The sequence below is a fragment of the Hermetia illucens genome, chromosome 4, assembly GCF_905115235.1.
Source record: "Hermetia illucens chromosome 4, iHerIll2.2.curated.20191125, whole genome shotgun sequence".
NCBI classification, from domain to species: Eukaryota; Metazoa; Arthropoda; class Insecta; order Diptera; family Stratiomyidae; genus Hermetia; species Hermetia illucens.
Window position 1 is genome coordinate 48,561,384 of NC_051852.1, and position 18,495 is coordinate 48,579,878.

The 18,495-nt window shown below is 42.1% G+C and overlaps 1 protein-coding gene across 1 annotated transcript; it reads right to left on the reverse strand.

The window, feature by feature from the left end:
• Positions 1-3,345: 3,345 nt before the first annotated feature.
• On the reverse strand, positions 3,346-16,391 carry LOC119654651. Its single transcript, XM_038060139.1, has 4 exons — positions 15,946-16,391; positions 15,578-15,810; positions 15,336-15,509; positions 3,346-3,639 (listed from the first exon to the last, which is right to left on the reverse strand). The coding sequence occupies exons 1-4, from the start codon at positions 16,141-16,143 to the stop codon at positions 3,393-3,395; spliced, it is 852 nt and encodes a 283-aa protein (XP_037916067.1). The 5' UTR covers positions 16,144-16,391; the 3' UTR covers positions 3,346-3,392.
• Between the last annotated feature and the right edge of the window lie 2,104 nt (positions 16,392-18,495).

An 18,495-nucleotide genomic window follows, 5' to 3' on the forward strand; every position in this document is an offset into this window, starting at 1 on the left:
TAGGAGATATCCTTGGATGCAGTCTAGTGTGCTAGTGCTGTAAAACTGCCATTCAATCCAGATGATTTTTGTCATCTAAAGATTCCCACTAAACATTACCAGCATATATTTCTTGCTGGTATCCAATTCTTCTTCTTACTTCTCCTGTCTATTGTTGATGTGTTAGGAAGAATGTTGCTGTCTTCCAAAATATTGGTTCCTGTTCCACCTGCTTCATTTCTTAATGACTTGTCTGTCTTAGCCGGCGTTATATGTGCTCCAGTCTCAGTTCGTTCCCGATGTTGGTAGCAGCTATAGACGAGCCGTGTTATTGCTCAGTTTCACCGGACAAACCAATAATTCCGGTAGGATTCGAATCTTGGCTCCTGGGAAGTAGTGCGATACCACGGCTTCTAGTGAAACTTGGACAAGGTCTTCAATTAAGAACATTGAAATACATATATATTTTAATTGCTTTTAGGAATGAATCAAACTCTTAATTTTTCACAAGAAGAATCCAAAATTACCTGCATACTTTCTCCTAGCAGACCGCAAACCAAAGTTTTTGAGCCAATACTATTCTAATGTTTTCCTTGGAAATTGCCGCTGTAATTAAATTCGAGATATAATACAGATGTAGCTTTTGTTTGGTGAAGTTCGACTTGGCCTAAGTGCTGGCCTATTGTTCCAATATCTGGGTTTCATCCTTCTCCTTCAACATTGCACTTTCCCTGTGTCTCGCTATTCCCCATTAACCCTATAAGATTCTCCTCCTCCTCCTCCTCAGTGAGCAGCAGATCCACTTACCCACTTGATCTTACCCTTTCCGACCTCTAAGTTTCCCGCAATTCCAGATTTTTATTCTAAGCAATTAACAGGCCAGGGTCAGGGAGAGCGTCACAATGTATGCCCTGGTATATGATCCCTAGCACATATTGATAGTTCTGGTCCCTTCCAGGATGGAAATTTCTAGACTAGTTTAATTTAGTGGCAGGATAGTGTACTATACCCAGAAAGAGCCTATTTAATGCTTTCACGCCTGTGACTTTTGCAAGCTTTTGCAAATCTGGGAACATTTTCCAGAGAGAGTGGGCAGATTATTTGTTTAAGAAAACCTTATCGAGGTGTCTTCGTCTCTTCCTGCTCTTTACATTGCCTGTATATAGCCGAGAACCCCACCTCAATTATTTCCGTATGGTAGTTTAAGGAGCTCCCTCTGCCTCGTTAAAAGTCCTACTAGAGTTATCATGCCCCACTTCTTAAGAAACAACCAGAAGCCGCTCTAGGGCCCGGGGTTCTTTCGCAAGGATTTTCGCCTGCTGACAAGGATTCAAATTTTTCCATTCGGTTGCATGAATTTTTGCAATTTTACCCTGCAGAGTAGAATTGATAGTGGATGTCCGCATGCCAAAAGCTAATTGTAGATCCAGACCCTTAGCAAGCCAGTCCGTCAGCTTCTTTATTCATTACCAGCGTTCAGTGCCTTGGTAGCCACATAAGGAATGTTTCGTTTAGCTGGCCAAGATTCAGCAGCAACTTGCGGCAACTCCACCGCAACTAGTTTGATACGTTATTGCTGTCTGGTTCTGTTAACGCTGATCGACTGTCGGAGTAGATTCGAACAACGCGACCTCTCTATTTTTTTTCGCAAGCTGTCAATGAAATAGCATACATGTTCATCATTTCTCTAAGAGGTCGGAGCAGTTTCATAGTTGGAATTCCCGAGAACATCCTTGCGACCGATCCGTCTTCCATGAATGACGCATCGATGAAGATTATTAAGTCTGTAATCCCAAAAGACTCGATTTTTCTCTTGAGTGATTATGACGAAGTATGTTTTTTCAAAAACGAATCTGGAAACCATATGATCGGGGCATCAGAGCTTGATGTTTACCAAGGAATTTTTAGATGTCCTCATGCCCCTATGATTTCATCCCGAAATGAATTGAGGGGTAGATTTAGGATAGTTTTGAATGCCGCCGTCGGCGTAGTACTCGTTGCTACAGTAATATTTGGCCGTCAGCCGTAGAATCTGCGCCACCAAAGGATGCGAGCATATACCAAAATGGGTTTTACTATGGACATATACATCCACGTTAGCTCGGAGTCAAGATGTACTCCTAAATACTTAGCTGTTTCTACCAGCTGCATTTTCGCCCCTGATAAGGTGGGTGTAGTTGCTCCACCTAATCTTCCTAGTGATCATAACTAGTCCAGGCTTCCTAGTGTTCACTGTGTCCGCAAACTTGCCGGTAGTTATTACGGATAGATGGGCCGCAAATTCTTGTGCAAAGACAGAAGAACCCCTCCTTGTGAGCAGCCCCTCAGACATCCTGCCTCACTAGACTTCTGGCCGACCAGTATATCGATTTTTCTATGCTCAAGCATGTGAAGGATCTTTCTGATGAAGAGCGGATCGATTCCATCCTTTCTGTCTTGCCGCGTCACAAATCACCTCGAATGAGGCGTAATGGAACGCACTTTCGATGTTCAAGAATACGCCTAAGGAGTATTCATTTTCGGATATGACCTTTTCAATTGTTGTTGAAAGTTCATGTTGTGGTGTCATCATAAATTAACCTGGTAGGCATGTCGTCTTCAGTGAAGTGGTCACCTAGGGATGTAGGTTTCCCTTATGAACAGATCTACTAGTCTTTCCAGTCCCTTTTGTAGAAAGGAAGTCTGACCTGTCGGAAACTTTGTGCGCCCATGTTGGTGGATTTCCCTGGTTTGAGTGCAGTATATATCACCTTCACATCCCGCCAGTTAATTGACTAACTCAGGGCATCCATTTGCTCTATTGCTAGAGCAGAAATAATGTCATCTGACCCCCAGGCTTGCATCAATGGAACGAATACCAACACCCGTGACGACTGGCTGGCACTCTACTCCCCCGGCCGTAGCGTCCTCGGATTGGACTTATAGCAAATGTATTCACTTCTCAATCCGAAGATAATAATTTCAATACTTATCGTGAAACTCAAAAGAAGGTATTCTGATTTGAATTTGATTCGTTTGGCAGGTGGATACTCCTTGCAGATTGTTGAGGTTAGAAGAATTTTGTATTTATTTGGCAAATTAGTGAAAATGATCCATTTTATAAATCAAGTGGTAATAGACTCATAAGCAAGATTCTAAAGAGTCAAAAGCAGGAGATCAAAAAAAATAAAATACAGGAGCTTGAATCCTTCAAGTGCTTCAAATCAATAAAAAATGCGGAATTCTGGTTTTAGTTCAGCCTTTTCAAAAGATAGTTATCGGTAAATTGGTCAATTTGATACTACTCGTTTTCCGAGAATCTAAATAATCCATTGCGCTACAAAATATTTTTTTAATTATTAGTCAAACAAAAAAATAAGTCCGAACATTCAAGCAATCATTACTTTATTCATATTTGAAAAAATACGACACATTTAATTATTTCCATCGGATATTGGGCTGGATGGTAATATTTCAATACAATACATGATCCCATTCTTTTCATATCCAATGGATTCAAAAATTCTATTTGAAACTTCATTTTCTTCCTTGATAGTACCGCTTGCATATCCACCAGCATCTGCGATTTTTTTCGAAATAGCTTTTGCCAGATACATCCCAAGCCCTTGTCTTCTAAAATCGTCCTTCACATGCAACATTGCTACGGCTCCAAATTCGTACCTAAATTTAAAGTAAAGTAAAAATATCTGCTATAAATAGCCTTGTTAATTTTATACAATAATTCGAATGGCGAATAATGAAAATATCCTCTCTTGTTCCTAAAGAGAGGAAGATGGGGATGAAAGTTTCACCCAGTTGGTGGCATTTTGAAAATGTGTAAATATATTTAGTAGGGATGTTTGAACCATAATCGCCTATACAGCCCCGTTGAGACAGAGAGGGGGACAGAGAAAAAAGAAATTCCTCCCGGGAGTAGATTTCACTTGATGGTCCGCAAAAGAAAACCTTTAACAAAATTAGGTGGATTATATGATTTTGCAGGGGCTCAGGTAATTTTCATCCTAAACCCAATTTTTTTTACATACGATCCTGCCTACGCCGCAGTGTATGGAATACTTTTATGTTGAGTTCAATGGAAAGAGATGGTAGACTGTTTTCGCGAGACATAGTTGAGGGGGTATCAACTGGAAGACCTCAATTAATACTTTATGGCACAGATTTAAGATTTAAAGTTGGTTACAAAAAAAACAGGCTCAAAAGCGGACATTCTCAAAAAAACAACCCAATTAAAACGTCATGATCATGTTTCTATATGAATCTAGTTTTCGAGCAGATCTATCCAAATCAACTTAATAATGCTATTTGTAATGAACCTAGGAGCAACGCACAATGGAAAGGGATGTGGGTAAATGCTCTTACCAGCTGCCATCAACACATCTAGAAAGTTAAATTTTGCCAACACCTCCTCTAGTTGGGTCTGTAACAAAGAATGTCTAGCCTGTGTGGAATTGCCAAATTTCCCATCAGGCGCATCCCTCCGTGCGGATAAGGGAACGCTCGGTGGATGCGTTATGGGCATATCTCCTGATGCGTGCATGGGCATGACTATGCGCAGGCCGGGTAGGTGGAAAGTAAACGCCCACCCGTGGATAAAAAATAACTATGGGAAGGATACCCAGAAATCAAACCAATAGGATGAGAAGGGTAGTTTTTTGCGGGGCAGAGCTTCGGAAATCCAGTATCGGCGGTTGTTGGGAGTGGGCAAGCGGGCTCCCGGCCGTCGATATCCAATGACCGCAGTGCCTCAGTAGTGGGAAGCTTGGCTACTTTGGCATTTAATGCTACAAGAGATCTTAGTGGAGAGGAAATGAAATCCTTTTCGAAAAAGTTCAAAACTTGGGAGGTCACCACTGAAGGTAACTTTACCCGTAAGGAAAGGAAAAGAAACGAACTCGGAGGGGGTCACACTGCGAACGCATGTGACGTCACCTCAACGCAAGATAGGTGAGAGCGCGGGCAGACGGAGTATGGATGGAATAAGTGAATCCCTTTATGCCCAGCAAGCGGCCAAGAAGAAAAAAGCCTTCTCGCCAAAGAAAGCTGCGCCGTCAAGGATTTCGGGTTGTTCTTTGATTTTGGGTCCAGCTGTGACTAAAGGGGAACAGCCTACAGTTCATAAACCCGAAGAGAGGACAACGGTGCGAAAAACCACCAGGATGTGTCTGCAAGTGAAACCATTCACGCTATCAAAGCATGGCTTCGAATTGTGAAATTGGACCCGGTGGAAGATACGACAGAGGCGGTCCTTATTACCAATCGCGGGAAAAACAACACTGTCAAAATCGGCATTGGTAATCACGAGGTCGTTTCAAAATCGATCATTAGATACCTGGGGATAATGATCGATGCCAAGTTGAGCTTGAAGGGGCATCTGGACTATGTTCACGAAAAGGCAGCAAAGGCTAGTTCATCTCTCACATGGATGATACCAAATATTGGAGGGCCAAAATCTAGGCGCCGGCTGCTTATCACAGGGAGGTGAAATCCATTCTGCTATACACGGCTGTCTGGGCGTGCGCCCTGAACAACACAACAAACCAGAGAAGGGTAAGTTCAGCATATTGGCCAATCGCGCTGAGGGTGTGTAGTCCATATAGAATGGTATCAGGTGAGGTAGTGTGTCATCGCGGGAATGATTTCCTTAGATCTTCTGGCGAATGAAGCACACTACCGGAGAAGGAGGGTGAATCCGGCCGAAGTGACTGCGGATTTCCTTCCTCAAATCCACTAGGAAGGAGCTGTACAGGAGATGACAGCAACGGTGAGATAATTCCGAAAAGGGCCGCTGGACTCATACACTGGTCCCGTATATTGACAGATGGGTCGATCGCAAGCATGGAGAATTAAATTACCACCTAACGTATTTCCTTACAGGATACGGTGGATACAGAAAGTACTTGCATCGCTTCAGATTGGATGAATCTCCAGACTGTCCCGAATGCGCCGCTACACCCGATGTCTGCATGCCCTCAGTCAACAGTGGGGTGCACGGCGTAATCTAAGATAAGTGTCCAAAATCCTGATGGCCTAAGAAAGAAAACTACATGTGACCACATTTAGTACATACGCTACCTCCTTGAAGCTAACCAAAAAAGATTAAGAGGAAAGGCGAAGTAAACGAAATATGGAAAAAACAACATGGCATACACCTGCGAGAAAAAAAGGAAAGAGAGTATCTTGGAGAAAGAACTGGAGACCCGTAGATCGGAAAAATAAGGCAATAGTACAACGAATAAACCTAGCCTGGAATCAACCGCAAATTCAGTCATGAACAAATCTCAAGAAGAGTTTATCACGGAGCAATTGGGGGGGCTTTACTATGCAAACAGAGAGTAAAATATCCCGACAGGTCAAATCACTACAGCTATCGTATCAGGAATCAAATACGTGCAGCAAAAATGAGAGAATACATCCGGGATGACAGGCTATGCAGTTTCAAATCACCGAAATTGAAAGTCCTAAAAGACCTAAATAGAAGCACAAGAATTAACAATGAATTTAACAAAAAGCCAGTTTACTATTCACACGAAGAAAAATCTTGAATCAAAGTGTCAATTCCTACTTTACCCATGATATATGAAATGCCTCCCGAAAATCAATGAAAAAGAGAATACTTTTGTCGGCGGGTTCTGAATGAGAAAAAACGCTTGGTGGAAATAGAAGGAGATCCGTTAAGAACAAAGTAGGAGGAATACAAGATGATGAAGTAATGATCTCAGTCGCAGGAAAAGCCCAATATATCAATAAAAGCACCACAGCTTTAATGAATAGTTCAAACTTCACTAAGGAACAGTTGAAAAGAGAGGGAGGATGAAGTTGTATAAGAGGCTAACCGCAACAGGTGTGAGTAAGTCATACTTTAAATTCAGAGATTTTCTTCTTCAGCTTTCGCCCCGTTCAGAAGCGGTTGCGCTATTTTGCTCGGCCAAACGACCAATGACGATGGAATGGCAAGTCTATCTCTATTTTGACAGCACTTTGGTCGTTATTCATCGACTTTGATGTTCACACCAATCTTGGTAAGTGGATTTTCATTAGTCCGAATTACATCCATGATCGATGTAACCCCATATCGAACATGGATATTCTTATTTCGGATGTGACCATGGCATAATATGCGACTGGTTCAGCCTAACATCTTTGTCTCCATTACCTCGAGGTGCCGTGCCATTGTTTTTTATAGTCGACCAACACTCAGAACCGTAGAGGGAACGACAATGCGATAAATTTCGGTTTGAAACGTCCGTGGATCACAAAGAACACTAATTGTGGAACGTCACTTTACCTAGCTTGTGCTGATGCGTGAAGCAATTTCACAATGCAATTTACCATTGGCTGATAGCATTGAACCGATATTAAGATCGCTCTATTCTGGGCTGGTGACCGGCACTGACAATGATAGTGCATGTTTCACTAGGATCGGTTGTCAGAATCTCAGTTTTATTTACATTCATTCTCAGACCGCATTGCATGAGGTGATCATTCCACTGTTGAGGAAGTTACTCAAGATCAGCTTTGCTATGAGACGATAGGAAAACATCATCTGCATAGAGTAGTGCAAATGGCACTAGACTTCGGATGTTCCATGTAACTGTGTCCATAACCAGAGCGAAGAAGATCGGTGAGATGGCGCTACCTTGATGAACACCGACAGAAACACGAAGTAGTTTTGATATACCCGCCCCCCTTCGAATTATGCTTTTCTGATCGCGGTAGAACATACCAGATGAGTTTTTGGGATACACTGTCAAACACCTTCGCTAGATCCAGAAGTGCAATGTAAACAAGGTGATGCTTTTCATGGTGTTTCTTCATGAGTAACTCCAGATCATATATTACATCAATAGTTCGCAGTTCTTGACAAATTCGGTTTGATTCACGGTTATTTGAACGATGTGACGAATACGGTTCTGCTGCTTTCCCCGATTTCATTCCTTTGATTATTTCTTCAACTTTAGTCTCTCTGACTGGTGGAATTGCTTCAAATTTAGACAGTTTGAGCAAATTCTCCCGTTGAATATTCAAAATGTCCATCTATTCGCTGCGGTTCACCGATGTATAGGCAAAATATCGCTACTGTAATTAACACAGCATATATCCTGTCTGCGTTTATATTGGCTTTGATCAAATCTATATGTAACGAATATCCAATAGATCATACAGATAAGATGGATAACAGCGTTCGCTAAAGTTGCCAATTAGCCAGCGTTTTATTGTCAAAAACCTTATGGTGGAGGCGTTTGTTTTCATGGACCTTGATTTCGTCAATCCAAAGCCAAGTATCTCGGTTGACGAACCGCTAGCTTGTTGACCCTAATAGGGACATAGACCGCCTTGTTTATCATATTTTTAACTTGGTTTCACGACCCTTCGACATTCGTAATGCTTGGTAACAACAAATAACAAACATAAGTTGCCAGAAGGCATCTTTCTCAGCACCAGGACCCCCTATCTGTGGTACGTGTGCGTTAGAGAAGTGAATAGTGCGATTAACTGATGTAATGGTGAGATTCATAAGCCGTTCATTACACCCCTTTCCCTGATCTCAGTATTTTATTTTTGTTTTAGACAGGATAGTACAAAGTAAGTTGCCCCAAAACCTTCTCCATTATATAGACTTGAGCCAGCATACTATGTAAATAGCATAGCGGAGATAAATTTTATAAATTGACATCTGGAGTACCAATGAGAGTCGCCTTTGAACAAAACCTTAATAGAATTCCCTTCTTACTTCGAAACACATTAAAACCGGAAAATTTCAGGATATAACGCGATGATCCATAGGATGGTAAAAAAGAGGCAAAGACAGCCGAAAAAAACACAACACACACAATTATGTAGTAGAGACATTTTCGAAAAATACTTGTCGAAAAAACATCATACAGAATAGAATAAGACGGAAGCTATGAGGAACACGAAGACCGGAACTCTTGACCGAAAAAATGGAGAGCATACTTGGAAAAGAACACAATTATAGTCTATAAAAGACTCAAAGGACACAACGGGAAAAAGTATATATAAGTATAAAACGAGCAGAATGAGGATGATGTACGCCTGGCAAACCAGGACCTAATTTCATCTGATTATCTTTCACATTAAGGTGACGTAGCGTTGGGTTATCACTTGATACACCTTCTAAGAACGTATGATAACAATTGCCGACATATCACCAGCATTTCCCACCAGATGTGGTTCATTGGGCACCTCAAGTTGGAGCAGGCCATCATAGGAGGTGTTTCAACATCCCGGCTAAATGTAGATTCTAGAGCCACTCCCCAACTCATGATGTTCATTTTCAGTTGGTCGAGTAGAGCAGGATTCGTTAAGTAATCCCGCTGTGCCTGTGTGCCTATCTAATCACTTGGGCCTGTTTCTCAGTTGGATAAATTATGGATTATACATTTTAAAACTATGTTTCGGTGATAGGTGATCTAAATCACGAATTACATTAGCTTGTCCTCGCTTAGTGAATCTCTCAAGCAGTTTCCCATAATACAACAAATGAATGCCACACGTGATCAGAGCGCCGAAATGTCAAACTACTACCGATACTTAGGAAAATATATTGCTTCTTGAAGATCATTTCTAAAATTTTTACGTTTTAAGCCATGCGCCAGACAAAGGTTATTTTTCCGGGAAAGACCTTCCCTTCTCTGCTTCAAATTTAATCCTCCAAGGTCTTCCTGAATCTAACACAAATCCAGACGCAGCTATCTACGCCGCTTTGACCCCTCACTCGTTAAATATAGTAGATGTAGTATTTCTAACACTAGTAGCAGCAGTGGTAGATGCATTAGGATATCACGGTGGTGAGTCCTTAATGTCAGTACTATTAACTGAGGAAGAAGAAGTCAGTTTCTGGCCTCACTCCCGTCAGTCTCGTCAGCTCCTAAGTAGAAACAATCCAGTGCATATTCGGTAAATACTTGCTTGACTCCTCACGCTTTACTACGATCTTCAAACTCGGTAAAACATCAACTTCTGATATTACCGGTCGCGAAGGTCTTTTTAATTAATGTTGTTTGATCTTCTCTTCGACGCTGCGGAATTTATTTTGTTGAATTTTTGGGGATAAATATCCACAGTCTCCTCCTCGTTTAGTTCTGCTTATGTTTTCCCCCTTTCTAGTGAGGGGACTAAGTTAGACTTGCTTTTGCTTCAGTTGCTCCTTGACAGTCAGTTAGAAATTTCGTCAATGTGCCAGGAGTTCCTTCATTTCTATCATGCAATAACGTCCATGGATATATTTCGCTGTATTATTGTAGAAACAAGAACAACATTTGTACATAGCCACCAAGGTATATGTATGCATATTAATATTTAGTATTTTGGATTGCACCAACTTCACACGAAAAGAACAAATTAGAGCTACTGTAACTTTATCAGTAATAGTACGATTGTGGTCAAACTTGGGGATATCAAGCTTCATACTGTGGTCTATATTATTGGAAATGTTTATGACTTTAAGATAAAGTTAAGGGGGGGGGGGGTTCTTGTCAATTTTCCGAAAACATAGTAATATACTATTTACATAATTTGAGTAGACGTCGATATTGAAAATATTTTGCGTCCTGGACGTCCTTTATTATTATTCTGTTAAGGGAAAGTCGCACCGCGTCCTTGAAGAACTATTGTGCCCCTTTTACTGGTTATAGTGTGCCTGTTGATCATAGTATCTCAAGCAGGCCAGTAACCGTTAGGAACTTTAGTATGTTCCCCACTTCCAGAAGTTTCAGCTTTGCATCTGGTATAAAGTGTTCTCCCAGGTGTATCGACCTACTTTGCACAAGTGCCGGACACTGTCCCAGGACGTGCATAGAGGTTTCGTCCTCTTCCTCACAGAACCTGCAGGCAGTGTCCGTAGATATCCCTAGCTTCCCTAGGTGATAGTTCAGCCGACAATGACCAGTGAGAATTCCCACTATGATTCGGAGGTTCTTTTTGGTGAGGTTTAAGCAATCCTTTGTGCGCATGGGTTCGTATCCCCCAATAAGCACCCTGGACTGCTCCATCCCTGGTAGGCCCGCCCAATATAGTTCCCTCAACCGTTTCTCTTCGTTTCTTAGATTCATAGCCATGAAACCGTTTCCGATTCCACAGAAGGGTTCTGGCCCGTGTAAAGGCATCCCTGCTCCCTTCTTGGCTAGTTCATCCGCTGCCTCATTGCCTTCCAGCCCAGCATGGCCTGGAGCCCAAAGTATCCAGACCTTGTTGGACGAGCCGAGTGTATTCAATCTCTCAAAGCATTCCCATACCAGTTTAGAGTTCACCTGGTTGGACCTAAGTGTCTTGATCGCTGCTTGGCTATCGGTGAGAATAGTTATGTTCTGCCCCCTGTAGTTCCTTTGCAGATTAAAGGAGGCACATTTGTCTATGGCGTAAATTTCCGCCTGGAATATGCTAGTGTACCTGCCCATTGGCTCAAAGTACATTTTCCTTGGACCAATGACACCGGCACCCGCTCCCTCTGCTGTGAGGGATCCGTCAGTGTACCAAGTAATCAGTTGCTGGTTTAAGCCGTATGTCGCAGCCACGCTCTCCCAGTTTGCCTTGTTACTCCAACGTGTTTCAAACTTCTTATCGAAGTGAAACCTCGTTGTCATGTTGTCCCTCGGTATCAGTAATTCGGGATACCGACGTCCTTTAGAGGCAGGCTGAATTTTTTTCAGATTTTTGGCGTTGGGTAGTTTTTGAGAATCTATCCACCCACATCCAGCCCTACACTCCCCAGCTTTCCAACAAATATCAGAACTAAAACTGGCTTCGGATAGTATCGTACTTATCGAGATCTTTTTTGATATCCAATATGACTATATCCGGTGAAAAAAAAATCTACACCCCCTTTTGCATGTATGAGAGCCCCCTTAAACTCATACAACTCACTGCATGTGTAGGCGTTCAAAGTTTCCAATTTCCCACCAAATTTCGCTTCAATCGATATAGTCGTTTCTGGGAAAAGTGCCTGTGACTGACCGACAGACAGACGGACAGAAAGGAGAGCAGACGGATGCTAATATGTTTGAGTGTATAGCCGGAAAGGACCGTAAATCACCTTTGAAACGATTATTCCCAAGGCGAATACAAAAATGACAAGGTCTTGAGATAGGCTTTAACTCTATGAGGAATGAGGAATAGGAACATTTGCTTCAGGTGAAAAGGCTTGTAAAGTGAAAATAAGGAAATGAAGACAAGTGCACAAGGAGCTTAGATGGGAACAAAGTTGACGAACTCATGTGTCTTTATCCGATACAGCAAAACAAAGTCGGCAGCCGGATTGATTCAATCTCGCACAGCTTCAAATAACCGGAACCTAACGAATATATGGTCCCACATTGGGCGCCAGAATGAAAATCCACCAATTTAATGAGCCATCCAAGTTTTTTTCAAACAAGGCCATCCTACGCGGCTGCCGCGTTGCTATCTGATCTAGTTTTTGGTCACAAGACTCTTCGCGAAGCTCTTCCCTCTACCACTACTAGTTTCCTCTCCTGTTTTCGACTGGAACAGAGGAGTCCCCAACAGGCAATCGCTGTAAATTTCCGTTTTTTTGCAAAAGAATTTATGGTAGTATTTTCCGTTCTAGTTGTAGGAACCGGCGAACGCGATACATATGCAGTTACTTTTGAAAAGTTTAATTAATTCCGATTGCATCGCTGCAACCAGGGAAAGTAAACATGAACTGATCCACATTCTTATAAACGTTTGAGTTCGTAGCCAGGGTCAGACAATATTCAGGAGTTCTTCTCAACAACTTAATAGTGCCATAACTTTGAATGTATTTGCATCCTTACAAAAATTATCGTTATGGATGTGGCTAGTAGTAGTAGTATAGGCCCCAGGGCGAAACGTGGATTGATACCCACGATGGAGCATAAAACCTGGGAAATGCCTGCTGAACCAACACCAACAGCTCTACTACCAAACCCTATCTCCACCTCCACGTGGTGACCGCTGGGAGCTCTTTCTTAACGAAAAGCTGCGGACGGAGAAGGATGAAGGGGAGTCTCCCGCACATAAAAACGGGACAAATTGCACCAACTGGTCCTCCAGGGGAAGGGGGGGGGGTTGGGTAGGGCTGACAACCCTACATGGAAAACAACTTGTTACGAAGCCACAACAGGAGCCTCGGACAGAACGGATTTAAAAACGACGGACCCGGCAACGAACACGGAATAACGATTTGCGCATTTTCTCATGGAACGTGCGCTCCCTGTACAGAGATGAAGTTGACGAGCAGCTAGCGGATACCCTGTCCCAATATATGGCTGATATAACAGCGTTGCAAGAGATGCGATGGACAGGGACCGGTTTCCTGGAGAAGAGCCACTACACCATATATTATAGCGGTCATCCAGTAAACCATGTGCTCGGAGTAGGTTTCTTAGTCAGCCATAAAATGAAACCTACTGTTATCGGCTTTGAAAACATTAGCGAACGGCTATGCACTCTGCGCTTGCGAGGCAAGTTTAGAAATATAAGCCTCATTAACGTTCACGCCCCTACAGAGGAGACTGTAGAGTCGGAGAAGGATATCTTTTACGAAGCAGTAGAACGAACCCTCGAAGCCTGTCCCAGATATGATATCAAAATCATACTTGGGAATTTTAACAGCCAAGTAGGGAAGGAGCCCGTTTTCAGGCGATACGTTGGCTCCTATAGCTTACACGAAAAAACAAATGATAACGGACTGCGGATTATTCAATTAGCAGGGTCACACGAAATGGTTGTTGGAAGTACCTGATTTTCTCTCTGCGGCAAGCGATGGAAAAACTGTTGGAATATGGACAACAGTTGCACCATCTGTTCATGGACTTTAAAGCCGCGTATGATAGCATAGCCAGGGTAAAACTGTACACGGCCATGAGAGAATTCGGTATCCCGACGAAATTAATAAGACTGACTAGACTGAGCAGCAGGATCACTCTCATGACTATTCGACATCAACAACGGTCTACGACAAAGAGATGCCCTATCATGCGTCCTCTTTAACCTGGCCCTCGAGAAAGTGATGCGTGATGCTGAGGTATATGCAAGAGGTACGATCCTCTTTAAGTCCACCCAACTACTGACCTATGCTGACATTATCGACATCATGAGAAGAACGACCCGAGACGTACAAACTGCCTTCATCCAGATCGCGCAGGCGGCCATTGGGGCGAGATCTTGGGCTACACATCAATGAAGGCAAGACAAAGTATATGTTGGCAACGTCAGCACCAAAAACCAACTAACTAACAACATCAAATCGCACTGGTCAAACGGGAAGAATAAAGATAGGAGACTACAACTTTGAGACCGTTGATAATTTCTCCTATCTAGGGCCGAAAATCACAATCGATAACAGCTACGATGATGAAATCCGCGCACGGTTGTTGTCAGCCAACAGAGCCTACTTCAGCTTACAAAGACTGTTCCGCTCGAAACGTCTCACCATAGGGTCAAAGCTCTTACTGTACAAGACTATGATCTTGCCAGTCCTCATGTATTCCTCGGAAACTTGGGTTCTTAGCAAGAAAAATTGCGAACTCTTGGCCGCGTTCGAGAGAAGAATCCTCCGAAGAATTTTTGGCCACCTACATGAGGATGGACGATTCCGTAGCCTACACAATGACGAAATCTCTGAGCGATACCATGACCGTGCGGTTGTGGATAAAATCCGGCTCAATAGGTTACGGTGGGTGGGTCACTTAATCCGTATGGATGACGATGATCCCACCCGGAAAGTCTGTAAGGGCAATATCTATGGTAGAAAAAGAAGACGAGGCAGACCCTGCCTAAGATGGAGCGATGGCGTAGGACGTCAAACAGCTTTTAGGGATATCGAATTGGTGGACTTCGGCGCAAAAGCGGGGTGTCTGGAGTTCCTTATTAAGGCAGGCCTAGACCGGTTGTTGCGCCGTTGATGATGATGATGTGGCTAAATAATAGTCTTAGAGCCGTCTTCATAAGATGTCTCTCTGGTGTACTAAGGTGACGGAATGTGCCAGCTCATATGCGACCTGCTTTCAATCGTTGGTCAAATTAGAGATCTATGTTTCCAGTTGGTCATCGTCGTCAGTCTCTCAGAAAAACGCTACAGCTATTAAAAATTTCATAAAACGCAGCCAAATTGGGGACATCATATAAATAGGAGGCAGTAACAATTACATTTAAAAATATTGCAATGTTAGGAGTATGTTTTGGAAATTTAGATGCTATCTTCTCGATTTCAGGGCGTCAGTGTGAAAATGATATCAGCGTCATTTCGATTAACATTTCATTCTGAACAAAATGAAAATTCTGTAATCTGAGCAACCGATACCAACCTCATTCATCGACTGTAAAATATGAGTAAGATATCCACCTGAATAATTTACCTTAATACCCAAGCTGCTAGTTCTCCGCTTTCCGTATATAATCCAATATTTTCATTGTATCGAATTAACCATTTCAATCTGTCTATGGACTTAGGATATCGGAACAGCCAAGCTTCATTTACTTCGGGCAGATCAACCTCACGGATAGTTTCAGCTACAAACCCTTTCGGCAATCTGGAAACAAATCATATCAATCATTTTTCGGTTGACTACATTTGTATGCCATCAGAAATTATCCTTACGGCGGAACAATAATTTTAGATCCTATTTCCGGTGTCAGATAGTACCATATGAACTCCCATTCGTTGCGAGTAACAATTTGTTTCTCTTTTATAAAACTCCACACTGCAGACCTATCCTGATCGTTATAATAATATCGGTAGTAACTTGTTCCATCCAAATCCAGAAGACATAGCGCCCTCCTCAAACGGCTTGTATCTTTATTTAATGTATGACCAAATAATTTCGTCATATACTACAAGAAAAACTCGATTTACTGTTACATGGAATGACAGATACTTTTCGTAACTATTTTCATTCAATTAGTATTATCACTACTAACACCTCACAGAAGTATACATGCTTTTGTGAAAATTTCGCGGAAACTTACCAATATCACAAAGGTTCCATCGCTGTAGTCCCCGTTCAGGCTGTAGGCGTGGAAATTTTCAACAAACAATTTCTTTTCTAACCAATTTATAAAATTTGTGAGCACGTAGAAGCCGATATCCTCTTTAGGCCATTCCCGTTTATAAATTTCACGCAAATCGATTAAACCTTGCAAAGGGATTTCAACGAGCTTATCCATTTGTCTCAAATTAATCTTCAGATACAAGTTATCGTCTAAATAAGCTAGAGAACGGCCTTAGAAACTGGATGTGATCTTACTGGAAACTTAAATAGATGTCAAAATGACCTTTAGTAGTAGAATTTTAGATTGGCTGTTTTTGTAAGTGATAGCACTAGCAAAATCTGAAATGTTTGCCAAAGGTAGATATCTAACTACGTGAAAGATATGCACACAGTATGAAAGTATGAATTATTCCAGACATTGATACTGACCAACTGACAACTACTTCATCTTTGCTCTTTCTATTATAAACTATTTGTGTATCACAATGGAGCGCCGGTCGGTAGATAAGATTATTATTTTATCTAAATATACACAGTTCTTAGAATAATTTACAATATTTGTCGTAGCTGTATAGATAATGAGAAATCTTTCTCAGAGATGTCTTTTAGAAATAACTTTAACCTCAGTCGTCCAGACGGTGATTACAGACAGTAGAAATTACAAGATGAAAACGTGCTTATTAATAGGTTTTCCGGTTAAATTAACGCCCAGTGCTTCCTACACCTTAACAAGGTGGAAACAATAAGAATTCATATGAAAAATATCCTGAGAAATTAACTGACATAATATTCCAATCAAAAGTTTTTTGAAGCCAGACAAGACCATATGAACGTCAGGAGCCGACTTACTTTCCATGAAGAAATTAGTTGACCATTTTTGGCATTAGATAAATCTAGAGCATTTGTGCAAGATTTGAAATCCGGTGCTTATCATGCCTTCAGACCTATCTAAGTGACGAGTGACAAAGATAAGAGAAAGCGGAAACTTTGATAAATTTCTCTTTGGGGGCCATTGCACTGCCAATGAAAGGCCGGAAGTATGAAAAGGAAGACGCCTATTGGCGCCTTCTATTGAAGGTAATGTGGATATATACCAAGCATATGCTTGGCATTTATATTGGCCTTCAGGTGGTAAAATCCGGAGCAAACATTCATAAAAGTTTAGTCTTGAATAACCGCTTTGGAATGGGACTTTCGATAAAGGCTATACTCGTAGAATTTTTTCTATTACGCTGCATTACGATAAGCATTTTCAAAGGGAGTCCAATCCTGCGGTTGAAGTATGTAGAGTAGTTAAAATACCGGAAGAGAGTACCCGCCTTTAGAGTGAAAAGCCCTACCTCGACAAGGATAATAATTCAAATTATTCTGGAATGCGCCAAAGGCCAGCTCAAAAACTTAATCGACAGTAAGGAAACTGGTGTAGACTTTTGATCCTATTGCGTTAGCTTTTTGTAAAATCTTATGGATGGGGTCATGAGGCAATGCTCTGCACAGGAGGGCGTTCCGGTCTAGGCCTGCCTTAGTAAGGAATTTAAGACAACCCGGTTGCACCGAGATCCACCAATTCAATATCCCTAAAAGCTGTCTGGCGTCCTGGCCTACGCCATCGCTCCATCTCAGGCAGGGTCTGCCACATCTTCTTTTCCTTTTTTTTCCATCGTAGAATTGCTCTTATAGATTTTCCAAGGTGGATTATCCTCGCCCACCTAGATTAAGTGACCCACCCACCTCAACCTATTGAGCCGGATTTTATCCATAACCAGACGGTCATGGTATCGCTCATAAATTTCGTCGTTAAATAGGCTGCGGAATCGTCCATCCTCATGTAGAGGGCCAAAAATTCTTCAGGGGATTCTTCTCTCGAACTTGGCCAATAGTTCGCAATTTTTCTTGCTAAGAACCCAAGTCTCTGAGGGATACATGAGGACTACCAAGATCATTTTCTGGCACGATAAGAACTTCAACTCTATGATGAGATAGTTCGAGCGAAAAGCTTAAGCTATGTTGGCTGCAAGCAGCCCTGCGTGGATTTCATCCTCGTAGCTATCACCGGTTGCAATTTTCGAACCTAGATAGGAGAAATTATCAACGGTCTCGTTGATGTTGAGTGGTCTCGAGAGTGATCCTGCTGCCTTGATCTGACCTCGCACATTGGTCAGAATCAGTGTTATCCGTTTGGTCGGGTCGGTACAGACCAATGATATTCAGGACATATGAGTTTATCTGGCCTAACAAAATCGCGGAGAATGTCGATGTACTCCGCAAAACGTTCCCTCTAAAATTGTTGCACTGCGTGGTATCCCCCTTTTTATGTATAGGACAGATAATACCTCGTCGTCATTCGTCAGGCATTGTTTCGCTGTCCCACACCTTGAGAATTTGTTGATAAACCGCTTAGCGTAGATGGTCGCCTCTATATTTAACCAATTCGACTGTAATTCCATCGTTGGTAGAAACTCCAACTCGCCAATATTTAGGTTATTGAGCAGTTCATCAAAGAAATCAACCCATCGCTCCAATATAC